Consider the following 23,583-nt stretch of genomic DNA (forward strand, 5'->3'; position numbering starts at 1 on the left):
GAGAAACGTGTGTTCAGAGGAGTAGAAGTAAGAGCTCAACTTCAAGGCAAACACTGCAATTTGAAATAATTATTCAATGTTGAAATCAAAGAAAATTATCTCCTCACATTTCACCCTTCTGAGCAGACACAAAGCTCTCAAGGAGAACGTTTCCTTCACTTTCTCTCCTGCTTAGAAAAAAAAATAAAAGATTAAGAGACATTCTAAACCCTGAGTTATCTCATTAATGGTACAATTGGCAAGATTAACAGCAAAAATTAAACAATTTCATTATTATTTGCTTTCAAAAATGTATTACCTTAATATTTATAATTGTAGTCTTAAAATTAATAATCCTGATTTGCCACCTCCCCATCACAAACCATTTCTCACACCTACCCAACTTCCACAGAACTTCAAAGAAAAAAATTGAAAATACATCTTGAAGACTTCTGAAGTAAAAAGGAAAGACACCATGTGCATCCATAAATTATTTTTTATTTCAAATCCAGCTCTCTGTATACATTGTACATGAAACACAGGCAATCCAATGTAAGCATTGAGGATTGGCAACGTTCATTAAGTCCCAAAACTAAATTAATCACGCTGATGCCAACGTGGCAGTTAAACACAGACTCTAAACTTAAGTAAACTGGACAGACAAAAAAAACCCAAACAAAACAAAACAGAAGTAGCAAGGAACAAGATTCCTATCGTCTGTTAGGAAAAGATAATCCAGAGCTATACCCTGCCTAAAGAACAAGTGGCCCAAAAGTCTCATGGCTTCCCTCAAATTCCAATTTCGAGGCAGACCGAGATGGCCCAGACCCTCTTTAAGAAAGCCACGGGCCAGATCTTGGCTGTTGTCCAAATTCTCTCTCAGGATTTATTGGCAAAATCCTAGTAATCCAACCGTACCTCTTTCTGCTGCCAAGATAATTAGCTTTACAAAAAGTCGCAAAATCAACCAAAATAGTATTTTCATCCCAGTAATATTAAGCCATAAAGGCTGAAGAACACGTTGGCCATCAACTGTCAACGCTGCACTCAAATTTGCTGAAACCGGTGAACGTTGGCAGGATATTTTGCCCTTGGATTAAGTCCCCACAGCCTCTCCTCCACGCATTCGGGCATATGTTCAACCACTTGTTTTAGTGAGTCTGAACATAGCTTCAGAGAGAAGCTCCTCATTAGCTGCTTCTGCACAGATTCAAGCACATGTCTGCATTCACGCACTGGCTTCAACAGCATCATCTGCAGCGCAGAAAGTTAAACATATACAAGTGTTTTCCACAAACCAATCTTAAAATGCCTGGCAACAAAGCCACCAGTGCAAGATGATAGCGTTATCTCGGAGTGATTCCCAGATAAATAAATCTGAATATTGGTTTGGACCTCAGAACATCAGGTTGCCATGGCAGGAAAAAGCAGACACACGTGACTCTATGCAATTAATAGTATTTAAAACATTTGCCTCTAAAACCTGGCAAACTATGACCAAAAATTCTACACTTTTTTTTTTAATTAAAAAGCTTTTTATTAAAAAAAATCATCAAATATCTGTGCACAGTTCATAGTTAAATGTCATCTTTGTTTTGAGTTGGTTCCATTCGAACTCAGACATTTTACTGACTTAAGTTTTATACAATTTTTTTCTTTAAAAATCCCGCAAGGTAACACCTTCCCCCCCCCCCCCCCAAATACAGGAAATTGTATTTCTCGGGGGCTTTTTTTTTTTCATGTCAAGAAGTGCAATTTTGCTTCTATGGTTCTTTAAAGTAAAACAGTTCTATCCATCAGTAAAACAATACACTATGCTAAGAATTGCACCAGATACACAAGATATATTAAGGTATCAGCTATATCTAGCTTTTCCTATGCACTGCTTAAGGTCGTGAGAGATCCATATGAAAATTCTGCTTACAGTAACTCATCTTTACCAGAATAGGCAGGTCAGTAAATGTACCTATACTCTGTGAAATTGCCTATGACTGCTGGAGAATGGAAGTCAATAATATCTACAATTATACCAGTGAAATGTTTACATTTACTGTAACTCTCTTGCTTTTGCATACAAGCGTATGCTCTGCTTCAAGCCACTCAGACTGTATGATTATACTGCAAGTGTATCATGGGAATACATTCTCAAAAAAATCCATAATTTAACATAGAACTCCTTTTTATCTCACTGAACTTGATTCTTCCACACATCCTTCTGGTTCCGCTTAAGACAACAGAACTACTCCCTTCCCCCCCCCCCCCCCCGACTAGCACCAACAAGTCAGCTCCGGAGGGAATTTTATAAAGAACTCGGCTTTGGCTTAATATTTCCTTCACTGAAAGCAGTGAACTATGCTACTGGCTTTGGAAGGATTTCCAAAAGCTACCTAGATTGACTTTTTGACATTTTGAGAAAACAAGAATATTAATAGATTAGGTTTTTAATGACTCCAAGAACAAGTTTGCTCATGACTTCATTTCCTTTCAGCTGCAGCTGAAAGACACCCTATACATCTTATCATTTGTCATAAAAAACTAGAAGTCCATTCCCTTCAGCATCCTCAAAAAGACTCAAGTTTTATTCCAATTTGCTCAGGTTTTCCATTGCAGAGTGCTGTTTTATATGAAAAAGTAGGAAACATCCAGTTTACCTGAAGTTTTAAGTATTCGCTTAGGAAAAGATCTACCTGCGTTGGGATAGAAGACTGACTAAACCTACTGAGCAGACCTGTTCTATTTTAGCATTTAAAACTACAGGGAGGAGTGTCAAAGTTTATATTTAAATGTAAAAAACATAAGACTCTGCTCCCTAACTTGAAAATGTTTCTAAACTTGAAATAGAAGTCTGCAGTGTCTGTTGAATCAAACAACAGAAGTTAAAGCTCGCTTAACCACTTCATTCTTACAACCACTATTTTACAAAGGAAGATCTTCGAACCTAGAAACAATACAGAGACAAGCACAGCAATGACATGGATGATGACGGAAAGGACCTAACCGGCCATCCTGGAACCACTGCGCCATGTAACTCGACTGCAAATGACATGCTGGGCAGTGTCTTACAACAAGAAGGCAATTCCTATTCAGATTTTCACTTACAGGTGCAGGACTACAGTATAAAAGCATCCAGCTTCTTAAAAAGAGGAACTGAGGAGCTCCAACAGGCCTATTTCATTCCCAGAGAGACTATACTGAGAAACCAAGCTGTAACACTCTCCCATCCTCTAGCATTTCCTCACATAATAGTAGGCATAAATTATTACAAGAAAATCTTACATGAAATGGATAAAATCTTATATGAAATGGATGGACATATCTTTGTATTAACGACAAGTATTTCAGAATTTGGAATGCAAAAATACAGTGCAAAAACCAAAAAGAGTTCCGAAAAGTAGTTTTTACATATCAAAACCTCCCAGAATTAAAGAGAGGGATTATAAAGATAAGGTACGGTGCTAAGAAGTGGTTTGACAAGTTAATAATGGGTTATTTCCCTCGTAGAGGTTTACGCATTTCACACCAGCATTTTGCTTTATGTTGTTACAATATTTTTATGGAGCATTATTTAAAAATAATATTTCAGTCAGAAGTCTAATTTAGAATTCATCATGTTTTACCCTAAATGGCCACTTGGAATGCTGTGAAACATGATTTGCAGCCAGAAGCACCAAGTACATAAATTCTTCCACATCAAAGGAGTAGTTTGTAAATTTTGGATGTTCTCCCAGCGTTGGGTGGTGTCCCTAGGAAAATGAAATAAGGCCTTTTAGACAGAAAAAGAATTCAGTACATCTTCCATTCAAAAAGCAAGGAGAAAAAAAAAAAAGTCGAGCATCTGCCAGTTTAATTTATTATTTCTGATCCACTGATCTGCTCTGAGGCAAGAGAGTCAGCAAAGAAACTGCATAACAGCAACGCTACGGATGGCTTGGATTAATGGCCAATTAATTTCATTTCTCTTCTTCCCTCAGCCATTAATATCAAATGATTTCTTACTCACAACAGGGAAGTTAATTTGGTCTAAAGAATGAAAACCATATTTCAAGTATCAGAACACAGATAGGTAAAACAAGCTAACCTTTAAATGCTTCACGTTACAGCACCCACCCTTCCAGCAGTGGCCATCCTTACCTGATCTTGAGGGAATACTTTATTCCTTTTTCGCCAAGTGATGTAGTGAATGCCTCTCAGCCTTGCCAAATCCAGGTAACAACGTTCATCTTCACAATTGTATCTAGGGGCAGGCAGAAAAGTCATATTTACCTACAGAGACTGTGCTGAAGTTTACCACGGTGAAACAGGAAAAAAAACCTTCAGGCCAAAGTGTTTGTCATCCAGTTCTAAGGCTCTGAAACCATGGACAAATTCTACTCCGCTGAAAACAACAAGGGCTGCCATCTGTTCTTAAGACATGGCCTAGGAGACAGTCTGAGGCACATCTGCATGTCAGGCATGCCCCTGTCCAGCTGCAGCAGCTCTTGGGCATGGGTTTCTGAACTTATTTGGAGACTGGACAAAATGCTCTCAAGCCAAGATTATGCTGCAAAGCACCAGCTCCACAGCCTTCCCACAGCAGAGGCTTCAAGCAGAATTTCCCAGGATGGAGAATTCAGTGCTCTTCTGAGAAGTGTGCAGCATTTTAGTTCAGTTCTATAGAACTGGATTATCTATTAACAACCATACTTTGCGACATAATTTGGCCACAAAAATCAACAGAGGTCTGGAGCACCCCTCCTATGCAGAAAGGCTGAGAGAGTTGGGGTTGTTCAGCCTGGAGAAGAGAAGGCTTCAGGGAGACCTTGTTGCAGCCTTTCAGTACTTAAAGGAGGCTTATAAGAAAGATGGGGACAGAGTTTTTAGTAATGCCTGTTGCGACAGGACAAGGGGGAATGGCTTTAAACTAAAGGGGGGTAGATTTAGACTAGATGGAAGGAAGAAATTTTTTACGCTGAGGGTGGTGAAGCACTGGCACAGGTTGCCCAGAGAGGTGGTGGATGCCCCATCCCTGGAAACATTCCAGGTCAGGCTGGACGGGGCTCTGAGCAACCTCATCTAGTTGAAGATGTCCCTGCCCACGGCAGGGGGGTTGGACTAGATGACCTTTAAAGGTTCCTTCCAACCAAACTATTCCATGATTCTATGAAAATATGTTTAAAAGGAAGCTACTGGAGAAATTTAGGTAAAACAGAATGACACTCAGCTAAGCCTGGCCAGCAAGCTGGTGCTCATGTCCTGAGCATAGAAAGGTGTATATAAATAACCTTCAGGGGGATCTTTAACACCCTGGACGCACATCTTACGTAATCAATTCACCTGGATCACCAAAATACCATTAAATCTCAGACTTCCCAGGCAGAATCTGACCAGTGAGGCTCTTTTCTTTGTCATTTTCCCCAAGCAATTGTTGACCAGGCTGCATTTTACTTATACCATGGCATCTTAAGAAATCACAGGCTAAGCCTGTATGATATAGTTACACTATATTTTATAATGAAAGCTTCCTCACTTTCGCTTCCCAGAAGAGACTGCCAAAAATGAAGTCTAGACAAGGATGCAAGTCAAACATTCATAGTCAAATACTAGCAAGGGAAAGTGCTTCATTAACACATATGGACAGACATTAGCAGCTGTGGCATAAGAGGGAAAAGAGAAAGAAACAGACTTACAGTTCAAAAACAACAGCCCAGTCTGGTAGAAAGAGCAAATGGGTAAGTCCAGCTCCGTGCATCCCAATGAATATATCAGAGTTGTGCGTAATTCTCAATTGCTCTGAAAATTCAAGTTCCCTGCAGACAGCACAACAAAAAATGGTGATCTGGCATGCCTATCCATCTCAGCAAGAATTAGTTACATGTAGAAAGCACAAAATTAACTTAAGGGAATACTGAAAGAGAGAATTGATTTTTCAAGGAACAATACTAAGAATCACAAATGCTGCAGCCAGCAATAACTCAGCATGGAATTAAAAGAAACGCAGACAAGTTTCAAAGCTTCACAAGAGCCTGTTCCAAACATTTGATTTTTTTTTTTTTTTTAACAAGTTAAAGTTTTTGTAAGTTTGGGGGTTTTTTTACTTGCCTTTAAAAAAAAAAAAACAAACCACAACATAAAGGACCTAAACTGTTTTTAATGTAATGTAGAAGTACACAATTCCCACCTAAAGGTGCGGATATCCAACCTGAACTTATGCATAGGGCATCAAGCAGAAATAAGGAGAGCAGGCTTTTTTCAGCTCCTGGAACTGTCACACTCTCCCATCCTTTGACTGTAAGCTCCAAATAAAGTAAAGTATTCTCTTTAAATAACCAGGTGTTCCCTGAGCACACAAGGAAAGAATGGACTAAAGATACTTAATTGTAAGAGAAGACAGACAACTGGAAAGGGAAATTACAACAGGCTTCATTTGTGTACGAACAATTCATACATTAAAACGGAAAAGAATAACGTCCTCTCTGACCATTTGGAAGAGAGTAGAAAGACACTGGCTTAAACCGCAACAAGAAAGTTTAAACTGCTTAAACTGCTGTAATGGCAGACATCAGGGAAACCCTTCTAACTATGATGACAGCGATGCCGCAGGATAGCTGTGGAAATCTGTAATGCTGAATGGTACCACAGATGGTTTCGACAAGCACGGGAATTGTGGAAGTACCACTCGGTCATGCATTCAAGTGGGATGGTCTAGATGCCCTCTCAAGGGTATCCACCCTCTTTTCTATTATTAGACCACTCAAGTGCCTTCATTGACAGGGGAATCGGAAGCAACTCGACTTCCTTACACTGCTTCTGCTTTGGTCAAAACACTGATCTCTCACTGCTGCTTCAGTTTCTCACTCTTCCTGCATGATCCATGACAGCACCGTTGAGTAGATCGGAGCTGCTGCCATTTGGCACACGCAAACACCATTTGGGACCTTTTTCTTCAAGCCATTTCTTACTGGCACAGTGCCTACTACATCTGGGCACCACAAATTGACCTCAAGTGGTGTCTTCAGGGGCCAAAAGAGCAGCAAATAAGCTGAGTTATTACTCATTGCTAAACTAAAGGTCATATAAAATAAGACACTAGCATCATACAAGAGAAATCCCTGTTGACCCACAGTTACTGCAGAACATTAGCAAATCCAAAAGGGCAATGGGAATACAGCTGGTTTTGGGAGAGGGGAGGAAACAGAAAGAAAAGTGATTTCAAAACTTGCTCATCATACAGTAGCTTTAACCTGAGTCTACTAACTCTAGAGATTCATTCCTAGGTAGTGCATCATAGGATGGGAGTGCTTAACTAGCTCACCCACCACTCCCTCAGTAACATCCTTCCTTCCTTACCAGTTCTTGGATTTTGCAGAGGTTAGACATTGGGGCATATGTAGCTTGGCCTGCAAACACCTTTCACCAGCCATAGGCAGCATGAGATCACACTAGTTTCTTCTACCAACTTACGTACTTGTATTTGTAGTCTACCACTTTGACCTCCAACGTCGATACTGTTTTCAAAGCATTCACAAGCTAAGGAGGAAAATAAGACGACAATGATTTGGTGTTCTCCTTCAATTAATTCATCCCCTGCACTCCTGATCATTTTTACACACTCCTCCACCCCACCAGGGAATTACAATGAGCGAGACAGAACGTACTGTCACTGCCATATAAAGGAGCAGTTCCCCTCCTTTTCTGCCTTCCCACCTAAGATACATATGTTATTCCTGGCAAAGCAACCCCTGGAGAGGAGACTCGGATCTCCTGCACTCTCACAGAGGTTACTGTTGACTTTTACATGCTCCAGGACCCAATCCTAAACCACTCAAACTAGTAGGAGTTTTGCCAGGAATAGTGGGAAAAAGTGGTTGGATTTCCAAAAGATACTCCATACCTGAAGAAGCAAATTGGTAGCTAGAAGGATTTTCAAAGATACCTTACTAGGTCAGACTCCTACTCATATGAGAAGTGAAACCAGGTTAGAGCCTGGGCTTCTAACCTAAACGGGCTTTTTCCAAGTCTCCAATCCATAGCCAGCAGAAGAGGGAGAAAGAGCCAAGTATTTTCTTTTACAAAAGTGTAGTAAAGATAGTATTAACTTCTCCCTTTCTGTCATGTGCTCATTACCAGAAAACATACTACATGTAGCAGTGTAGGCATGCACTGTGGACAGCCTAGCAGATAAGGCACAAATCTAGCTATCTGCACTCTGTCTGTTCTGCCTCTGAGCTATTGCATCAAACAAGCCTCAGTTTCTCCCTACGTAAGGTGGGGATGACAATGCCAATTCATTTCTGTCAGGCACTAACAGCTAAGAATGAAGACAGGTATGAAAACATTAGATATTATCATTTTACCACAAGAGAAGCTACACCATAAGTCCACTAAGTTGCGTGATTTGAAAACATAAATCAGTATGAAAATTCATTAAGTTTTGAATGCACATACTCAGATAAAATAGCTTATGCATTTTAATCTGCAAGCATAACAAAGGTTTTTGTTAGAGCCTTCAACACTGGGGATGCTAGAAATAAAAGAGATAACATTAAATTATTTTGCTTTCAGATTATCAGAAGCTCTGCAGTGTCTGTTAAGAGGAAATGCTTTCAGTATTACATCTGTAGTCTTCCATTGGATATTTAAAAAGGGCAGCAAGGTTCAGTGTCTGGTGTACAGAAGTAGAGACTGGTTAGAAGACTTATTAGAAGAAATTAATATTAGCACTGAACATATTTGTCCAAGATTTGTCAGCAGATAGATGTCTTGGCTGTACCAAAAAAAAAAAAAAAAAAAATCAATTCAGTGAGCAAAATTTAACTTCTGATAAATTTGTTTTAAAAATAAAAAGGACCACACCTCATTCTGGTTTAATATTTTCCGGTAATCTGTACTGCGTGCAAGTATTGTGACTCGAATTTTCCCATCCTGAAAAGAAAGAAGCAGCAGTTTATTAGCTATGAGGCAGACCTTACAAAAAACCCCCAAACACCAAACACTTTCATATTTACTTTTGGCAATTATTTGAGCAACTAAATATGTTCCCTCCCCATGTAATAGATGATGTAACCACCTTAAAATTCACATCGTATTTTCCAACAGATTAGAAGTGTCAAAAACTTTGCGAAAGTGAAACAAAGAATAAAACATTTTTTGAAAGATTTATTTTATTCAGTACAAAAGAGCCTTTGTATAATACATTATACAGCAGTTTTTGAAAGCAGGAAAGCAGCTTTCAGGATGGCTTGTGCACAAGATCCTTGGAAAAAAATATTTTACTTCTATAACAGTTCCTCCTTTTACCTCTTTAAATTAATTGGGCTCACAGGGGTAAGTGTTCCAAGTGGAATAAAGAGATTTAACTGCATGACTCCCATTAGTGTCAGCAGGAGAAGCATAACTAAATGCCTGTGCAGTGCTTTGAATGCGTGCCCCTCAGCGATAATGTGTAGGCTACTCTTTAGAAAATACTTCCAAGAAGTCCAGAACTGCCATATCCATCAATGCAGCCATTGCAACAATTTGCAAATCCTAACAGCGTGTACAACAGAGAAGCCCAGGGCCAGGCAGACAGTACTGGCCAGGGATCAGAAGGACCAGACTCAATCATTTCCTCCTCTGATCTGAGCTCAGCAGTAACTATGAGGATCGATAAAGAGCAAGCTCACTGCATTGCTCTGTGGGATCCCCTCTGCTGGTCCCAAGGACAGCACCTTGTCAGCATGCTCCAGAAGAGACCATGTACCATCTATCTTGCTTAACTAGGAAGGACACAAAGGCCTTGAGCACAGAGAACGGAGACGAGGAAGAGATCCTAGGGTTGGAAGGAAGATGTTCTGAAGTCTGTCCTATGGAAATAAGACACGAGGGCAACTTTCACAAACATAGATGAATGTTTGCTGAAGGCCTTTATAGAACAGGCTGACTTATTGGAAAAAAATCCCAAGCATCACAGGAAAGGACAAAAAGTGCACTATATGCCCTTATTCCCCACTAGGTCCAGCTTGCTAATGCTGTTTCTCTGGTAAGAGCCATCAGCTCCATATTACAATTTTATTATTCAGTTATCATACCTTGGGTCCTTCTTGTGTGATATTTAATCTGTGTAACACATGCTGAGAAAATGCTCTAAATAGCCCTGTACCGTGACAGCCAGAGATCTGAAATTAAAAAAGCAATTGTTAATACAAAAAGTTATTTTCCTCAGAAAAACCTCTCTTTGTGATCAGCCTTTTGCCATTCTTGTGGAACAAAAGCCTAGTATCATGCACTGTGCTAAACATGTCACTATTCACTGCAACACAAGTGGCACTTTCATTTAGAAAGAAATATAACTCTCTCTACAGTGTTACAGCCTGAATGCATGAGCTAATACCACCGGGAAAGTCTGTCAATGTCTGTCAGTGTACAAGGTCTCGTGTTCTGCAAAAATACCACTAAGTTCACAGTGCCCACCCACTAAAGAGGAATAATATGCATCTCAGGAACTGTGACACAGGAGATTGCACACAACCAGTTACTATCAACCAGCTAAAGTAACTTCAAAATCCTAATCTTTAGGGAAGATCATTTCATTTGGAGTTGCATAGACTTTCAATGCAGTACATTTCATGATAGCTCAGCTAGACATTTGAGAGATTCATTAGCTCAGATTATATACTGTCACACATCTAGTTAACACAGTGGATGGATAAAAAGAACTCACCAAGGGTGTGTTATAAAACAAGCCATATCGCATTCGAGGCAGTAATGAGAAGACTGCTTCTTTAAAGCATACCTGCAAAGGAAGATCACAAGAAGTTACACTGCACTGCTACCTTCCGCTGGCACATTCCGTGCTCATTCAGTGGGGTCACTGCTTATAATGAGCTAGCAATTACATGCTCCTGTCAAGAACATCAACACTTCCTTGACTGTGCAAATGAATAGAACAAAGACAATCCTGATCCCAAAAGAGCTCTTGCTTAGGATGCTACAGATGCAAGTGTCGGAAGAGGTAAAAAACCCACCCCCAAAACAGAACAAACATGAACTAAATAGAAGAAAATCAGTTAGAGAGTTTAAAGACAGGCTTTAAGGGATTTAAGAGACTAAAATGAGCTCTGAATGAATGGGTACATTTTTTGGTAGGAGTAAAAATTTTTTTAATGATGAGTAGCAGGTATATTAACAGTTGCAGGGGAAGATAAACAGCTCAGTAGGAATCAGAAGACTTAGAGAGAGTACCATTTGAAAACCCTTAACTTCAGTAGTGAGTCCTGCAGAAGTGAAACCAACAAATAAATATCACCTCTCAAAGGACACAAAAGTTAGGTCCACCTATATAAAGCAAAGACATGCCACAGAATTAGGTTACAGCTCTGTCTCTTGTTTGAAAGGTAGAATACTTATATTATGCAAATTAAACATGCATGGAAAGTATTAATGCTTTCCTCTGAAACACCCACATCCACAAGTGGCTTGAGAAGCTGTCATATTTGCTACCTAGGGACTATGAGTCAAAACAAAATATAAAATTCCGTACCCTTTTGGAATCAAAAGTTTTCAAGTGTATTATTTCATAGTCAGTAAATGCCTTCCATGTCTCACTGAACAGGTCACCATAGCCATATGAGCTCTAGGAGGAAGGGGAAAAACACAAGGGCATAATGATTACATAAATGCATATAAAAACTCTCTTCTTGATTTACAAGTTCTGTATACGAGTTTTAACACACAGTTAGTATGTGCATCACCACCATGGGACCTAAGACGGCCTAGCACAGAACACAGACACGACAGAACACCGAACCCTGCATTTACAATGGCAGTTAACTCAAATTACCTGTCAGGTAGTTAATTTTTAATAAAACAGTTCTATAAATTAGCAATCTAGACAAGTTCTTCAGCAGCAGATTAGAATTTCTGAGTTAGGAGCAAGGAGTACCTACTACTTTCCCCAGAGACAACAGAACACAAGTTAAATTTGAAATAACAAAAACATTGGGATGGTAGAAGGCACAAATTTCGATTCCTGAGACTAAAAAAACCACCTGGGAATTCAAGTGCAGCAGTAATGTTTGAAGTAAAAAGTCACAACACGCCTGTTTCACATTCGCCTCTGTTTCGGGATGGTCACTTGTATCACAAATTGAAGGTAATGATCTGATCTGATGGAAGAAACAGCCAGGAAACTATGTTTTGCATTACTTTGACAAGCTACCAAGAAGTTTCTCTACAAGGCAGTATAAAACTCCCCCCCTTGCAGCAACACTCTGTGGAACCTTTTAAGAACCATCTACTCCCTACAACATTGGCCTAGCAGCAGGGGCTCTCGCCTTCAAATTTGTAACATTTCCTACACATCTGAGGGCTAAGAGTCACCATCTCTTGCTCTTTGAATGCAACTAAATATGACCTCAGTAGCCCCCGGGTACAGATTCTTGCTTAAAGTTTCCTTTCAACTCTGCAGCTGGTTCAGGCTGCTTGGAAAGTTACGTGGAAAAATTCTCAATGAGAAATTTGAGAATAAGACTGCAAATGACCACAGAAGAGAGCAGACATCTAGTGAAATGTAAAAGAATCTAAAGGGCGCCAGATTTCCTTCAGTTGAAGAGGTGCTTCCTTCCCCTTCTTCTGCCATTAAGTTTTAATGAATTTTACACTCCATACTACTTTCTGGCCATCTGTATTACAAGAGCTGCTCTGCCAGATTAGAAGTAGAGAACTGATCTTCAAAGCTGTAAGTACTACTTTCTAACCCTATCTGCTCTCCTTAAAAGTGCTTTATAAACGTTGCTTTCCTGCATTTGCAGAGACAGTCTGCAAATCAACACCCAGTGGATTTCGTACTCATTTTCTGGTTTGTTTAACCTACATCTAAGGGCATTACTATTTAATAAGAACAGTGCACTGATTCTACAGTTGCTAGAAAGTATGGCCAAATCTAATTACATCAAGAAAAGGGGAAAAAAAAAAAAAAAAAGAGAATTAATAATAAGCTCAAGTCCACCTTTCAATCAGCATAGACAGTTCATCAGCAGTTAGTTGGTGCCATCATCTGGTTGTACACAGTAATGAACTGCAGACTGAGCAGTTAAGACTCTTAAAATGATAGTACTGTGACAGTACTTACTCTGAATGGTACATTTGAAAGAGTTATTTGATTCAACAACGCAGTATTAGAAAAACAGTTGCTTTTCAAAGTAATTTACAGTGCTGTCTGACACATCTGATCTTTTCAGAAAGTCAGAGCTGGATTAACAGGTCCCTGTATAACAGCTAGAGAGCTTGCTTATCTGGCAGGCACATTTATTTTAGCTTTCAAAATGTAAGAGAACTAGAAAAAAGGGTCCCTTCTAGCCAAAGAGGTTTCTCATTAAATAGCACGCAGGGAATATTTGCGTTTCTCTATTGAATATTAGTTGTCCTAGCAGTAAATACTGAGAAAGAAAACCCAGTATTTTACGAGAACAAGACAGGTGTGGGACAGTATCATAGTCGAGAACTGTGTTATTTCTGGACCTGATTATACATGTTATCTGGCATGTTACAAGTTGCCTAGTTTTTCATTGTTTAGTTTAACACTCTCCTACACAACTTAAGTACTGGCCAGTAAAACTAATATTACTCTTAAACACAGTCATGGTTTCAATTCAGCAGTACAGCAGAAATAGCCCCACTTAAAAACTTGTTTTATATATCATCATGGCATTCTAAGAGGTGATTGAGAGAAGTAACTGCAAGAAGGCTATTTAAAGGAATTAAGTATTAGACCCTGTTTTGATATATATAAGGATTTCATTTAGTTGTTTTCTTCATTACAGGCTGCACATTACTGATTTAGAAAGACGCAAGGCTGCATTTCTTTTTAAATATGGAAGACACAGTTTTCAGTAAATCTACTTCGATATTCTCAGAGAAAAAAGTCTACAGAAAACAGCATGAAATGTCCAAATACCACATATTAGAAATACAGATCATGCTAGTTTTGAGGTCACACCAAAAAAAGACATAATTATGTACTAGCAAAAGATGAGCTATGGAGTAGTGTTCAAACAGTACATGGTTTATCGTAGAAAATCTGTTACCTAACTATTGTTCATGTGCCTGTATTAACAAGATCCAAAAACTTATCAGTTCCACACGGCTAAGCCCACAAGAAAGCTAAGGATTGGCTACTGAAAATTCAGAGTATAAAGCAGAAATACAACCCATTACAAACAGGTTAAAAGCACAGCAGACTTACAGTGTCCCACATGACTATGTTGACATCAGTACTGAAGGAATTATTAATATGCTGTGTAATATAAAGATTGACGAAATCACAGAAGTGATGGTACATATTAACACCTGAGAAAGAAAGAATTGTTAGCAAAATACATTACTCACTCCACTTTTTATCGGTTCATGCATTTTTTCCTTAGTAGTATCCTGTATTTTATGTTAGTTTTCCCCTGCTTCTGATTGAATGCTTCTTATACACCCTAAAAAAGCAAACCTTTAAAGGGAAGGAATCAAGGTAATAAATCTGAAGTAAAATGTGTTTTTAAAAGTTCAGAGAAATTAGAAGAGTGGCCAAAACACAGCATAAGAAAAGGATAAGTTTCACATGCTATTTCTCATTACAGTCTGCAGCTGCTTTCTGAAGTATATGAAAGCCACTACTGCTTTAACAATAGCTAGTTAGACATAAAGGGAACATTAAAACAGGCCTTCGGCACTGATCTTAGTTCTGCTTTATTAGGGTTAAGGGAAGCTCTGTCGGCAGGACTACAAGACAGAACTTGTACTTGCACATGAGCCAAAGCCCAAGTAATTCCTCAGGTTTCTTCTCAGAGCATTCTTGTTTGTTCTTGGTTTCTTAAGCTAATACCTTAAGACCACGGCGCGTAGAAAACTACCATGAAACAAAGGCGGTAACGTAGTCCAGTTTCCTTGCGAGTGAAGACCAGATGCCAGTTTTGGAACTATGTGCACACAGCCCCTCTTTCTAAGCTTCTGACCCAAAAGAGCTGCCGTGGTAGGAACTAGCTGCCAGGATTCCTATACTGCGCAAACAGCAATTTCTCCCCGCCTCCCCTAAAACAAAGGAGCTGGACAAAATCACCTCCTGAGCCACAGCTAGACCACCCTGCTCAACGGTACAAATTGACAGCACAGCAACTCTTCCATGGTAACTGTTCAGGGGCCTGCAACAACTTTGCTTAAAATATATATTGGCCTGCAGGGGAAGAGGGGCAATCCAGTTTACAGTTGCAGAATGTCACAGGGTCAGAACACAGCAGACAACTATCCAGTTTAAACCACAGCTTACCCCGCAGCAGCTTGTTTGTATGTCTATAACCTGACCACCCCCTTTCATTAACATTTGTCTGCAAAATGCTGCATGAGCAAAAAGGTTGGTGAACTTCAAAAAATGTCAGATACCACTGGCGGATTCCTAAAGATGCTTGGGTGCTGCCCCCCTCATGAATTTTGGTATAGCGTTGCACAGCATTCACCACAGTTCTCTGTGATGAGACAGCTAATTTCTTCCTGTAGTGGCTTTTCCCCTAAATTTGAAACTTTAAGATTAAAACAGGGTTGTGTTTAGTTTTGTGTGTTTTGGCTTTTCTGGGGTGGTTGAGGGGAAGTATTTTAATCAACTAACAAAACTTATTCCCTTGAACTTTGTCTTTGAATACTGCTTCCTCTTCCATATCATCCAATACACATAGAATCCTCAATTACTGAACACATACTACAAGACATATATACCCATATCTCGTGTTTCAAGGTATGAAAACTGTCATCCAGGAACACAGTCAAAATCAAAGACGCTGTACAGAAGAGTCTTTGGCACAAAGTCAAAGACTCTGTCAAAACACAGTCAAGAGTCAACGACTGTGCAAAACAAGTGGCAGGAATTTTTTTCTGATTTATGTATTTATTTATTTATTATCTGTGGCAAAATGTAAGGATTTAAATCTAAGTTTCCAAGTTCATCAATGGAACTACAGGAAAAAAAGGAATTTAAAAGTCACATCATTTTTCAAAAATAAAAATATATTACAAGTGAACCTGACAATCACAAAGGCATAATGTAGATCGGCAAGTTGGATATGGGGTCTTTTTACTGCAGTACTGTAGGATAAAAAAAAAACCCACCAAACTAAACTAAAGATATCAATTACCTGCATCTAATTTCATGAAGTATGTTGGCTTTTCAATAACAACATCACACTTCTCATCTTCTAGGGGCCTGAAGTTTAATGCAGTAAATGTCTGGAGTTCTGCAAACCTACAAAGAGTCAATCACACAGAACATGCTTTGTCATTAACACACTTAAACAAATGTACTTCATACATCTAAGATTTAGTAACTGTTCATCCAGTCCATTTGATTTAACAGGACTGCTGAAAACTGAGAGAGTCTGACAATTAAAATGATTTGAAATTGTAATGGAAGGTTCTTCAGGTTATGAGCTTCAAGAGGTTAAACACTGCCTTTGATCTCAGGAGTGAACAGCATCTTTGATCTACAAATCAAGGCAGTAGAGATCTAACAAAGAGCCTTAGAGCCTAGATCTGCAGGTCTATCCAACTTGATCTGCATTGCCAAAGACACTTCAGCAAGATCTTCATGCTTTGGTCAGAATAATGAATGTAGATGCAATATTTATTATTCCTGGGTCTAAACAAGGATGAGCAGTTGAGATGACAATAGCAGGTAGAGAAGAAGAGTCTTTTCCTCCTCTGCAGCTATTCTTAACTGAAATTGACCATCAATGGAAAATGAGAAAAAAAAATGAAAACACGAGAAAAGCATAAAAATGAATTCTTATATGGACCTTAACGGCTCCAATTCCTTCACGTTTCATCAATTAACTGGCAATGCAGCTTTGAAGTGCTAACATGCAACCCATAATACTTAACCAGCTACCACAAAGCACCCTCTGCTCTTCCTACTCGGCCTGTGGACTGTTGCCCATTTCACATTCCAAACACAGGCTCCCTGGGAACACGATATGAATATATACCCAGCTCAGTCATTGCATTAGCCCCAACATCACCAAGGACTGTGTGAACTAAGACACGAGTGCAAACTTCAAGGCATTTCACAACAAAACAACTGTCTCCTCCTATAGGCAGATCAGGCATACAACCAGCATCTTGTCCAGAAAACACCTGAAGGTCAGAACTTCAAATTACAAGACATTTTCAGATCTTTTGCTGCTGCAAATTAGGCAGGACACAATTACACATAGCATAGTTCAGAACATTCTGCACAGATGTAATTACCTGAGCTATCTTATATGAACTCTCAAACTGACCTTAGAAAGAAGCAACTATTTCCTCAGTATGAAATCCCCTACACACAGCTGCTAGTGCTAATGAAAAAAATAAAAAAGAATTAGTAAACGAACTTGGAAGCAGCCTTGACAAGTGATTCTTACCAAGACTGCAGAGGGCTCTTGCGCTGACCTTCAGCCAAAAATGCTTGAACGTTGAGGGTGCAATGACCTCCAATTTCTCCCTTCTGGAAAAAGTCTTCTTTGAATCTAATGCAAATTAGTAAAAGTCTATCAGCTTTTGTGCAACAGTGCTACAAGTGCTCTGCAATCTCAGTTACATACTCAAGCCAGTGCTAGTTAATCTCAATTCAGCAGGATACTTAATACATATTTAAAACCTGAGTATTTTCTTCAGCATAAATCATGCATTTCCTGCAATTCCCAAATAAAGATAGCGGTGTCCTTGGAGTTCTGCACATCAATTTAGAAAACACCCAGAATGTTATTAGGAATCATTTTCACATACCCAAATAAGTAATTCAATTAGATTTTGCTACACGATTACTTACAGGAGTATCATTAGTTGGGTTTTTTGGTTTTTTGTTTTTAATAACAATTTCTCACTGAAATTCACCTCAGATTTCACAACCCAGTTAGTAACCCAAGAATTTTATACAACATACGAAGAGTGAGGTGCAAGAACAGGTTTCATGAAAACAAATTGCCAACTAAAAGCATCGTCTAAATTAGCTTTTAGGATAGGCTGAGAAGATGACAAAACCCACTCTGAAGGGTATCAGCATTACAGTCATGAACCAGCTCTTTTCAAGTCAGGTGCCCAAGATGCTGACTTCAAAGATAAGGCAGAAGGAAAAACGAGTGATGCCAGCATCAGTGGTATGGGGTTTTTACCCAGTTTTCCAATATGTAGCATTCTAATTTGGGATGTGGGAGATCCAGGTTCAGATGTCTCTTCAGTCTCAGCATCTAAAAATGCAATTCCTGGTTCTGGTATGAAGGCACCTAGCATAGGAAGGGTCTTCTCGGTGCCTCATACAAAAACAATTCTCCTTTGCACATCACCTGATCAAGAAAGGATGTGACTGAAGACATAGAAAAGTCTTCCTCTCTTCCATCAGAAGGGAGGATTTCAATTACCCATCATCATTCCATAAAACTGGGAGCTTAGATTTTTAAATAACCTGTACTGCTGACAGCAGCAGCAGACGGCAATTAAGAGGTGTAGATCTCAACAGGACTTCAGCAACAAGTCTCTGATCAGCAGTAATGCCCATGGCAACAAGCACATCAGCTTTGTTAAACAAATTCTGAAGTCCTTTTCCCTGCCACCCCTTGGTTTTACCATAACATAAGCAAATCAGAGACCTGTCGTGGTTTCTCTTTACAGTTCGTAAATCAATGTACAAGTTTGTTGCTCTGCAATGCTGAAGGTACTGAGAACAGGTCAGAGATGAATCTCCCTGTTAAGAGAAGAACAAGTAGGATTTTATCAATAACAAAAATTATGTTTAAAAGTAAGTGAGAAGTATATCTATCAGAAATACCTACTGTTGCTGCAGGCTTACAATGGGTTTTCATTTCATTGAGCCTCTCTTGAATGTAACCAAAGTCAGCTTGTTTCCAGAATATCTGTTGGGCTGTCTCAATGTCACTTGCCCTGATGTATGAAGGAGAGAGAAAAAGAATCAAGGTCCGTTGCTCAGTTCTAGTAATAACTTTAACAGATAACATTTTTTCCACTGAAAGTGGGACAGAAGAGCCAGCCAGTTACTTTATTGACATTTAAGATGCAAAACAGGAAGCAACTTATCAGCTGCATGTAAGTGAAAACATCAATGACAATTTAAAGCTATTCTCCCGTAAAAGGGTATAAATTTTTTTTAACATTTTTCCTCTGTTTTTTAAAGCTAAGAAAGGAAATCCAGAGTTATTTTAGGAATCTGAATTCAAGGCTAAATCAGAATAATGAAAACATTGTGGCAGGAAGCATTTCAAACAGTATTTTCTTCCTTAAAAAGTTAAATTTTTAAAATCACGTTGAAAGACGTTATCTATAAATACACACATATATATACAGATATCTCCACAAAGAACCATCCTTCAAACTCTAAATTTCACAACAATGTTAACTTCACAGCTAATATGAAAGTGAGCACTATACTCTTTTTTAACATACTGTACATTTAAAGTGAAACTTACCATCCAGTTTCAACATAATCACACACTGGGTAACTGAACCTGTAATCTGATTTGCAAGATTTCTCATAACCCCAGCAGGATCTTAGTTTCTTCAAGTATTTCTGTAACACAGAATAACTGGATCAGGTTATGTAACAGCAAAATGGGAAATGACTCAAGTTAGTTGTCAGCTTATAAACTACCTCTTGCTAATAAATCTTGCATTAAAGGCTTTCGATTTGGTCTGTTTTCAAACGGAGTTTCAGAAAGAACACTCAGATTCTTTATGCACAACAGAGGCTCCAAAGAGGACACGCATGCACAGCAACATTATCCTTGTCTTTAATATGTCTGTTCCAGGACACCCACTTTTCCTGACCCAGTGAGTAGGATTCCAAAATTTTAACATCTCTGACAGATACAGATAACAAAGCTAGGCTCACACAAAGCACAGTGCTCCAGGCTGAGTGTACCACTGCTCCCCAGGCAAATCTCGAAACATCAGCTTCCGCAGCGCTGTAGAAAGCCAGAGAAGGTGGAGCGCAGCTCCCACCCCCAGCAGCTCCAGCCTGAGACACACCAGAATTGCTCCGGAGCCACACGCGGCCCGGATCCTCAGGTTCACTGTCCCTGCTTCGGGTGAATGAATTATATGCAACCGCAGGGTAAGATTAAATCAGCGTTTCATTGATTTGCCTATCCTCTTGGCGCTTCCGCAAAAGTACTACAGCATGCTAAAAGTCACAGGCCTAGAAATTACTAACTGTACTTAGTTCAAACACCTTTCACATGCGCAAGAGTCATTCAGATTAAGATCATCATTTCAGCTCTGCAACAATTAAAAGGAGGGGGGATAAACATCTTGCAAAACAGGACGTTAAAAAGCCAGTCTTGTGACAGCATCAGATTCAGGAAGAGCCCCGTACAACTATTTCAAAAGCAACAATTCCAATTCCCGGTGGAACCGACCAATTGGCAAGGAGACCAATTCATCACCATCTTTAACTGCTATGACTCCAAGAACAAACCACCCCAACATTACATTTGAACAAACGAACAAAAAAAAGCAAACCTACTTTATATGGGCAACGAGAGTCCTGCTTACAGATGCCAGCAATATGCTGATTATTGTGCAGAAAGTACGGAATATGCTCATCTGGCAAGTTGATAGCTTTGTAGCTATATAATGGCTCTTCTGGAATGTTTTTTAATTCAGTAAGATTTTCAGCTTGGGAATTAGCCAGAACTTCTCGCAGTAGCAATCCAAACGCAAGCAACATGAACATGGCAACCTATGAGTTCTGTACTTATAAAAAAAAAAAAAGACACTTAACATATCTGCAGCATAGCCCATTTCAAGCATACAAGACAATATTCAGCCAAAGTCAGTCATATACTCAAAGAATTTGTACTTGTGTTTCTGGGGTGGTTTCTTTTTCCTACGAAAAGCAAACTTTCACTAAGAGACTAGACTGTACAACCTCAGGATTATCTTTGACTCATTAGTCATTGAGGGTTATTACGCACTACCAACTCACAGTCAGACTAAAATGGGTGTGTTTACTTCAGCTACATCCCAAGGGATCCTGAGAGTTCAAATGTGGAAACTAAGTATAGAGCATATAATATCCTGTCAGCGGGAAGAAAATGTAGAAATATGGGGGGGAAGGGTGAGAAAAGGAGGAATTTTAGTTTAAAAGTAAGTATAAAAATAATACATTCTCCACTTTGGAAGAAACTAATCATTAGCTGAAGGAAAACTATGCAATCACAAATAAATGGTCAAACTTAAGTCTGTTTCAGGATGCTTGCTTTTAGAAGTTAACATCACATTAAAGAAACTTTGAATACTGAGTTACATACTCAAAATTAACTACAGGCCCACACATATCTATATACTCTGAAGCAGACTGGATACCCTTCTGGTAATACAAGCTTCTCATCAAACACCCCTCCTATGAACCATTAAACTTCCTGAGAAAAAAAAATGGATGGCCTGTATCTAAAAAAACCCTTTTGGCATTATAATTTGCCAAAATTTGCATGCTTGCTTGCAACTGAAGCCTTTAGCGATATTCCTACAACGCAAGTAGTTTTACCTGTTTGGTTTGAGGAGAACTGCTTCAGATTTCCCAAGTACACAAACCTAGTGGTCGGGGGGAGGAAAGCTGAGTTAAATACGTCCTGCAAAAAGAGGCTTCCTCAGAACACAGTCCTGCTCCTTGAGAAACGCTCACAGCAATGAGAGCAACCTTCCAACAGCCCGGGAGCGTTTCTGACCCGTCTCGGTACTCGGATCCCTGCAGGAAAGCGCTTCCCTTTCCCCGTGGCACCCACCCCGGGGCGTGGGGGGGATCTCGGCAGGATCACACCGCACCCCATCCCCACCTCAACCCCAACACCGCGCCGCGGTGTCCGGCTCCCCAAAACGGCCTTGCCCCTTACCCACCCGCTGGGCCCCGGCTGAGGATCAGTCATTTGGGGAAGGGCGCCCGACACCCAGTGCCAGGCCCGCGCCAGTGCCAAGTCCACACTGGACCCAGAGCTGGACCCAGCCTCTGGCCCGCGCTGGACCTGGTGCCTGGCCCACGCTTGGCCCACGCTGGCCAAGCCCGTGCCGGACCCGGTGCCGACCCGGTGCCAGGCCCACAGCGAGCCCCGTGAGGCGCCGCTGCCCCATCCTGCCCCGCCCGAGCCACCCCCGGCGGCGCTCACCCACGCCCTGAGGCCGCGGCGGGCACCTCACCTCAGCTCAGACCCGTCGGCCCCGGGGAGCCCCGCGGCCCATGGGACCGGCCGCTCCTCCCGTTACGCGCTCGCCGACGGCCTTAATCCTCATGCCGCCGCGGCAGCTGGCGGCTGTCCGGGGAGGAGCGCGCACGGCCCGGCCCCACCAGGCTCCGCGGGGGAAAGGCGGCCGCCCTGAGAGGGCTGCGCCCGCCGCCCGCCCTCAGGGCGGCACCGCCGCCGCGCCCCTCCTTCACACCCGCGGGGAGCGGAGCGGGGCGGGCGGCACCGCCACACCCCGTCCCGTCCCCCCCAGCGAGGAGCAACCGCGGCCTGAGGGCTGCCGCCGCCGCCGGGGCCCGCCCCACCTGGAGGCGGCGGGAGCGCCGAGCCGCCGGGGAAGGAGGGAGGAGCCCGGCCGGGCCGGGCCGGTGGCGCCGGTCGCCGGAAACCGGGCGGGGGGCGCGGGTCGGCCTCTGTCTGCCGCTTCTCAGCGCCCCGGCCGGCGGCCGTCAGGCGGAGCCGCGACGGTGCCCGCCAGCGTCGCTTGGGCCGCGGCGCAGGACGCCGCGGCCGCCCGGGGCCGGGCCGTGCGGCACCTGCCCGGGGGCGGCACCCCCGCCCTGGCACGGCCCGCAGGCCCGTGAAGGGAAAGCGGTGCGATAGCGGGGGGCTAGCGGCGCGTCTTCCTTCTGCCGCCGGAAACAAAGCGCTGCCGCTGCATCGCACCGGGAACGGCGTTCTCAGGGTGCGGAGGAAAAAGGCCTTTTCCTGCCGCCGCTCAGCAGGAAGCGCAGCCTCCTGGCACCCCATTGTTTGAGGCGTCTCCCCGCTCCCCTCCCCGCCCCGGGAACCCCGGCCAGCCCGGCTTTCACACGGCGAGCGAGAGCCCCGGCAGGGAGGAGCGGTGCCGGGGGCGGCCCGGCGCGGTACCACCGCCCCCGCTGCCTTCAGAAACTTTCAGATTCGCGAGCGGAGAGGTTAATTAACGCCCCGCTTGGCTTGAGATGCCCGTCGGGCACACGGCATCGCTCCTGCGCTGCCTTCGTCGGCGACCCGCAACGCCGGGTCCACAGTTTGGCTCAGCTCCTGCTTCGACAAGCGCCGCAGGGGCAGTCGGCACTAGCACTCGAGTACTTCGCACCCTTCCACCACGGGAAAGACCTCTTCTCCCCTCGTTTGCAGGTGGGAAAGGGGGCCCGGGCGCCGGTGGCAAAGGCCCAGCCTGGGAGAGGAAACCCGCGGGAGAACAAGGGGCGGAGGGGCAGGGCTGCGGGGGCGCCGGCAGATCCGCTGGCCCCCTGAAGCAGAAGGCCCTTCTACCTGCATAAAGGAAATTAGTCTAAATTTCACATTATCTTTAGTCCCATTACTGCAGTGCATTTATAAATAAACCAGCCTCTTGTACCTAAGTACCCATGACACCACGAGATTTTTAACCGGCATTTGT

The 23,583-nt window shown here is 41.9% G+C and overlaps 1 protein-coding gene across 3 annotated transcripts; it reads right to left on the reverse strand.

Annotated features, from left to right (window-relative positions):
- Positions 1-457: 457 nt before the first annotated feature.
- On the reverse strand, positions 458-22,285 carry EOGT (EGF domain specific O-linked N-acetylglucosamine transferase). 3 transcript variants are annotated; one of them, XM_076346621.1, is made up of 18 exons: positions 22,153-22,285; positions 21,506-21,552; positions 20,483-20,707; positions 19,428-19,528; positions 18,777-18,885; positions 18,594-18,688; positions 17,370-17,474; positions 16,107-16,213; positions 14,180-14,283; positions 11,985-12,101; positions 11,477-11,569; positions 10,658-10,729; positions 10,026-10,112; positions 8,812-8,880; positions 7,424-7,485; positions 5,646-5,765; positions 4,111-4,213; positions 458-3,722 (listed from the first exon to the last, which is right to left on the reverse strand). In XM_076346621.1, the coding sequence occupies exons 3-18, from the start codon at positions 20,690-20,692 to the stop codon at positions 3,576-3,578; spliced, it is 1,701 nt and encodes a 566-aa protein (XP_076202736.1). In that variant the 5' UTR covers positions 20,693-20,707; positions 21,506-21,552; positions 22,153-22,285; the 3' UTR covers positions 458-3,575. The 3 variants fall into 3 exon arrangements, with proteins under 3 accessions (XP_076202736.1, XP_076202738.1, XP_076202739.1); XM_076346623.1 differs by having other exon boundaries at positions 20,483-20,712; XM_076346624.1 differs by lacking the exon at positions 11,985-12,101.
- Positions 22,286-23,583: the final 1,298 nt, after the last annotated feature.

Source organism: Aptenodytes patagonicus, chromosome 8, assembly GCF_965638725.1.
Source record: "Aptenodytes patagonicus chromosome 8, bAptPat1.pri.cur, whole genome shotgun sequence".
Taxonomy (NCBI): domain Eukaryota; kingdom Metazoa; phylum Chordata; class Aves; order Sphenisciformes; family Spheniscidae; genus Aptenodytes; species Aptenodytes patagonicus.

What these genes read in the sequence shown, in the direction of transcription:
- EOGT (XM_076346621.1), bottom strand. Translation starts at nt 20,692, where the DNA reads ATGTTCATGTTGCTTGCGTTTGGATTGCTACTGCGAGAAGTTCTGGCT. An exon ending in ACTCTCGTTGCCCATATAAA is followed by an intron (nt 19,529 to 20,482) that starts GTAGGTTTGCTT and finishes TCTGTGTTACAG; the next exon opens with AAATACTTGAAGAAACTAAG. An exon ending in TGCTGCACTTGAATTCCCAG is followed by an intron (nt 11,570 to 11,984) that starts GTGGTTTTTTTA and finishes CCTTCCTCCTAG; the next exon opens with AGCTCATATGGCTATGGTGA.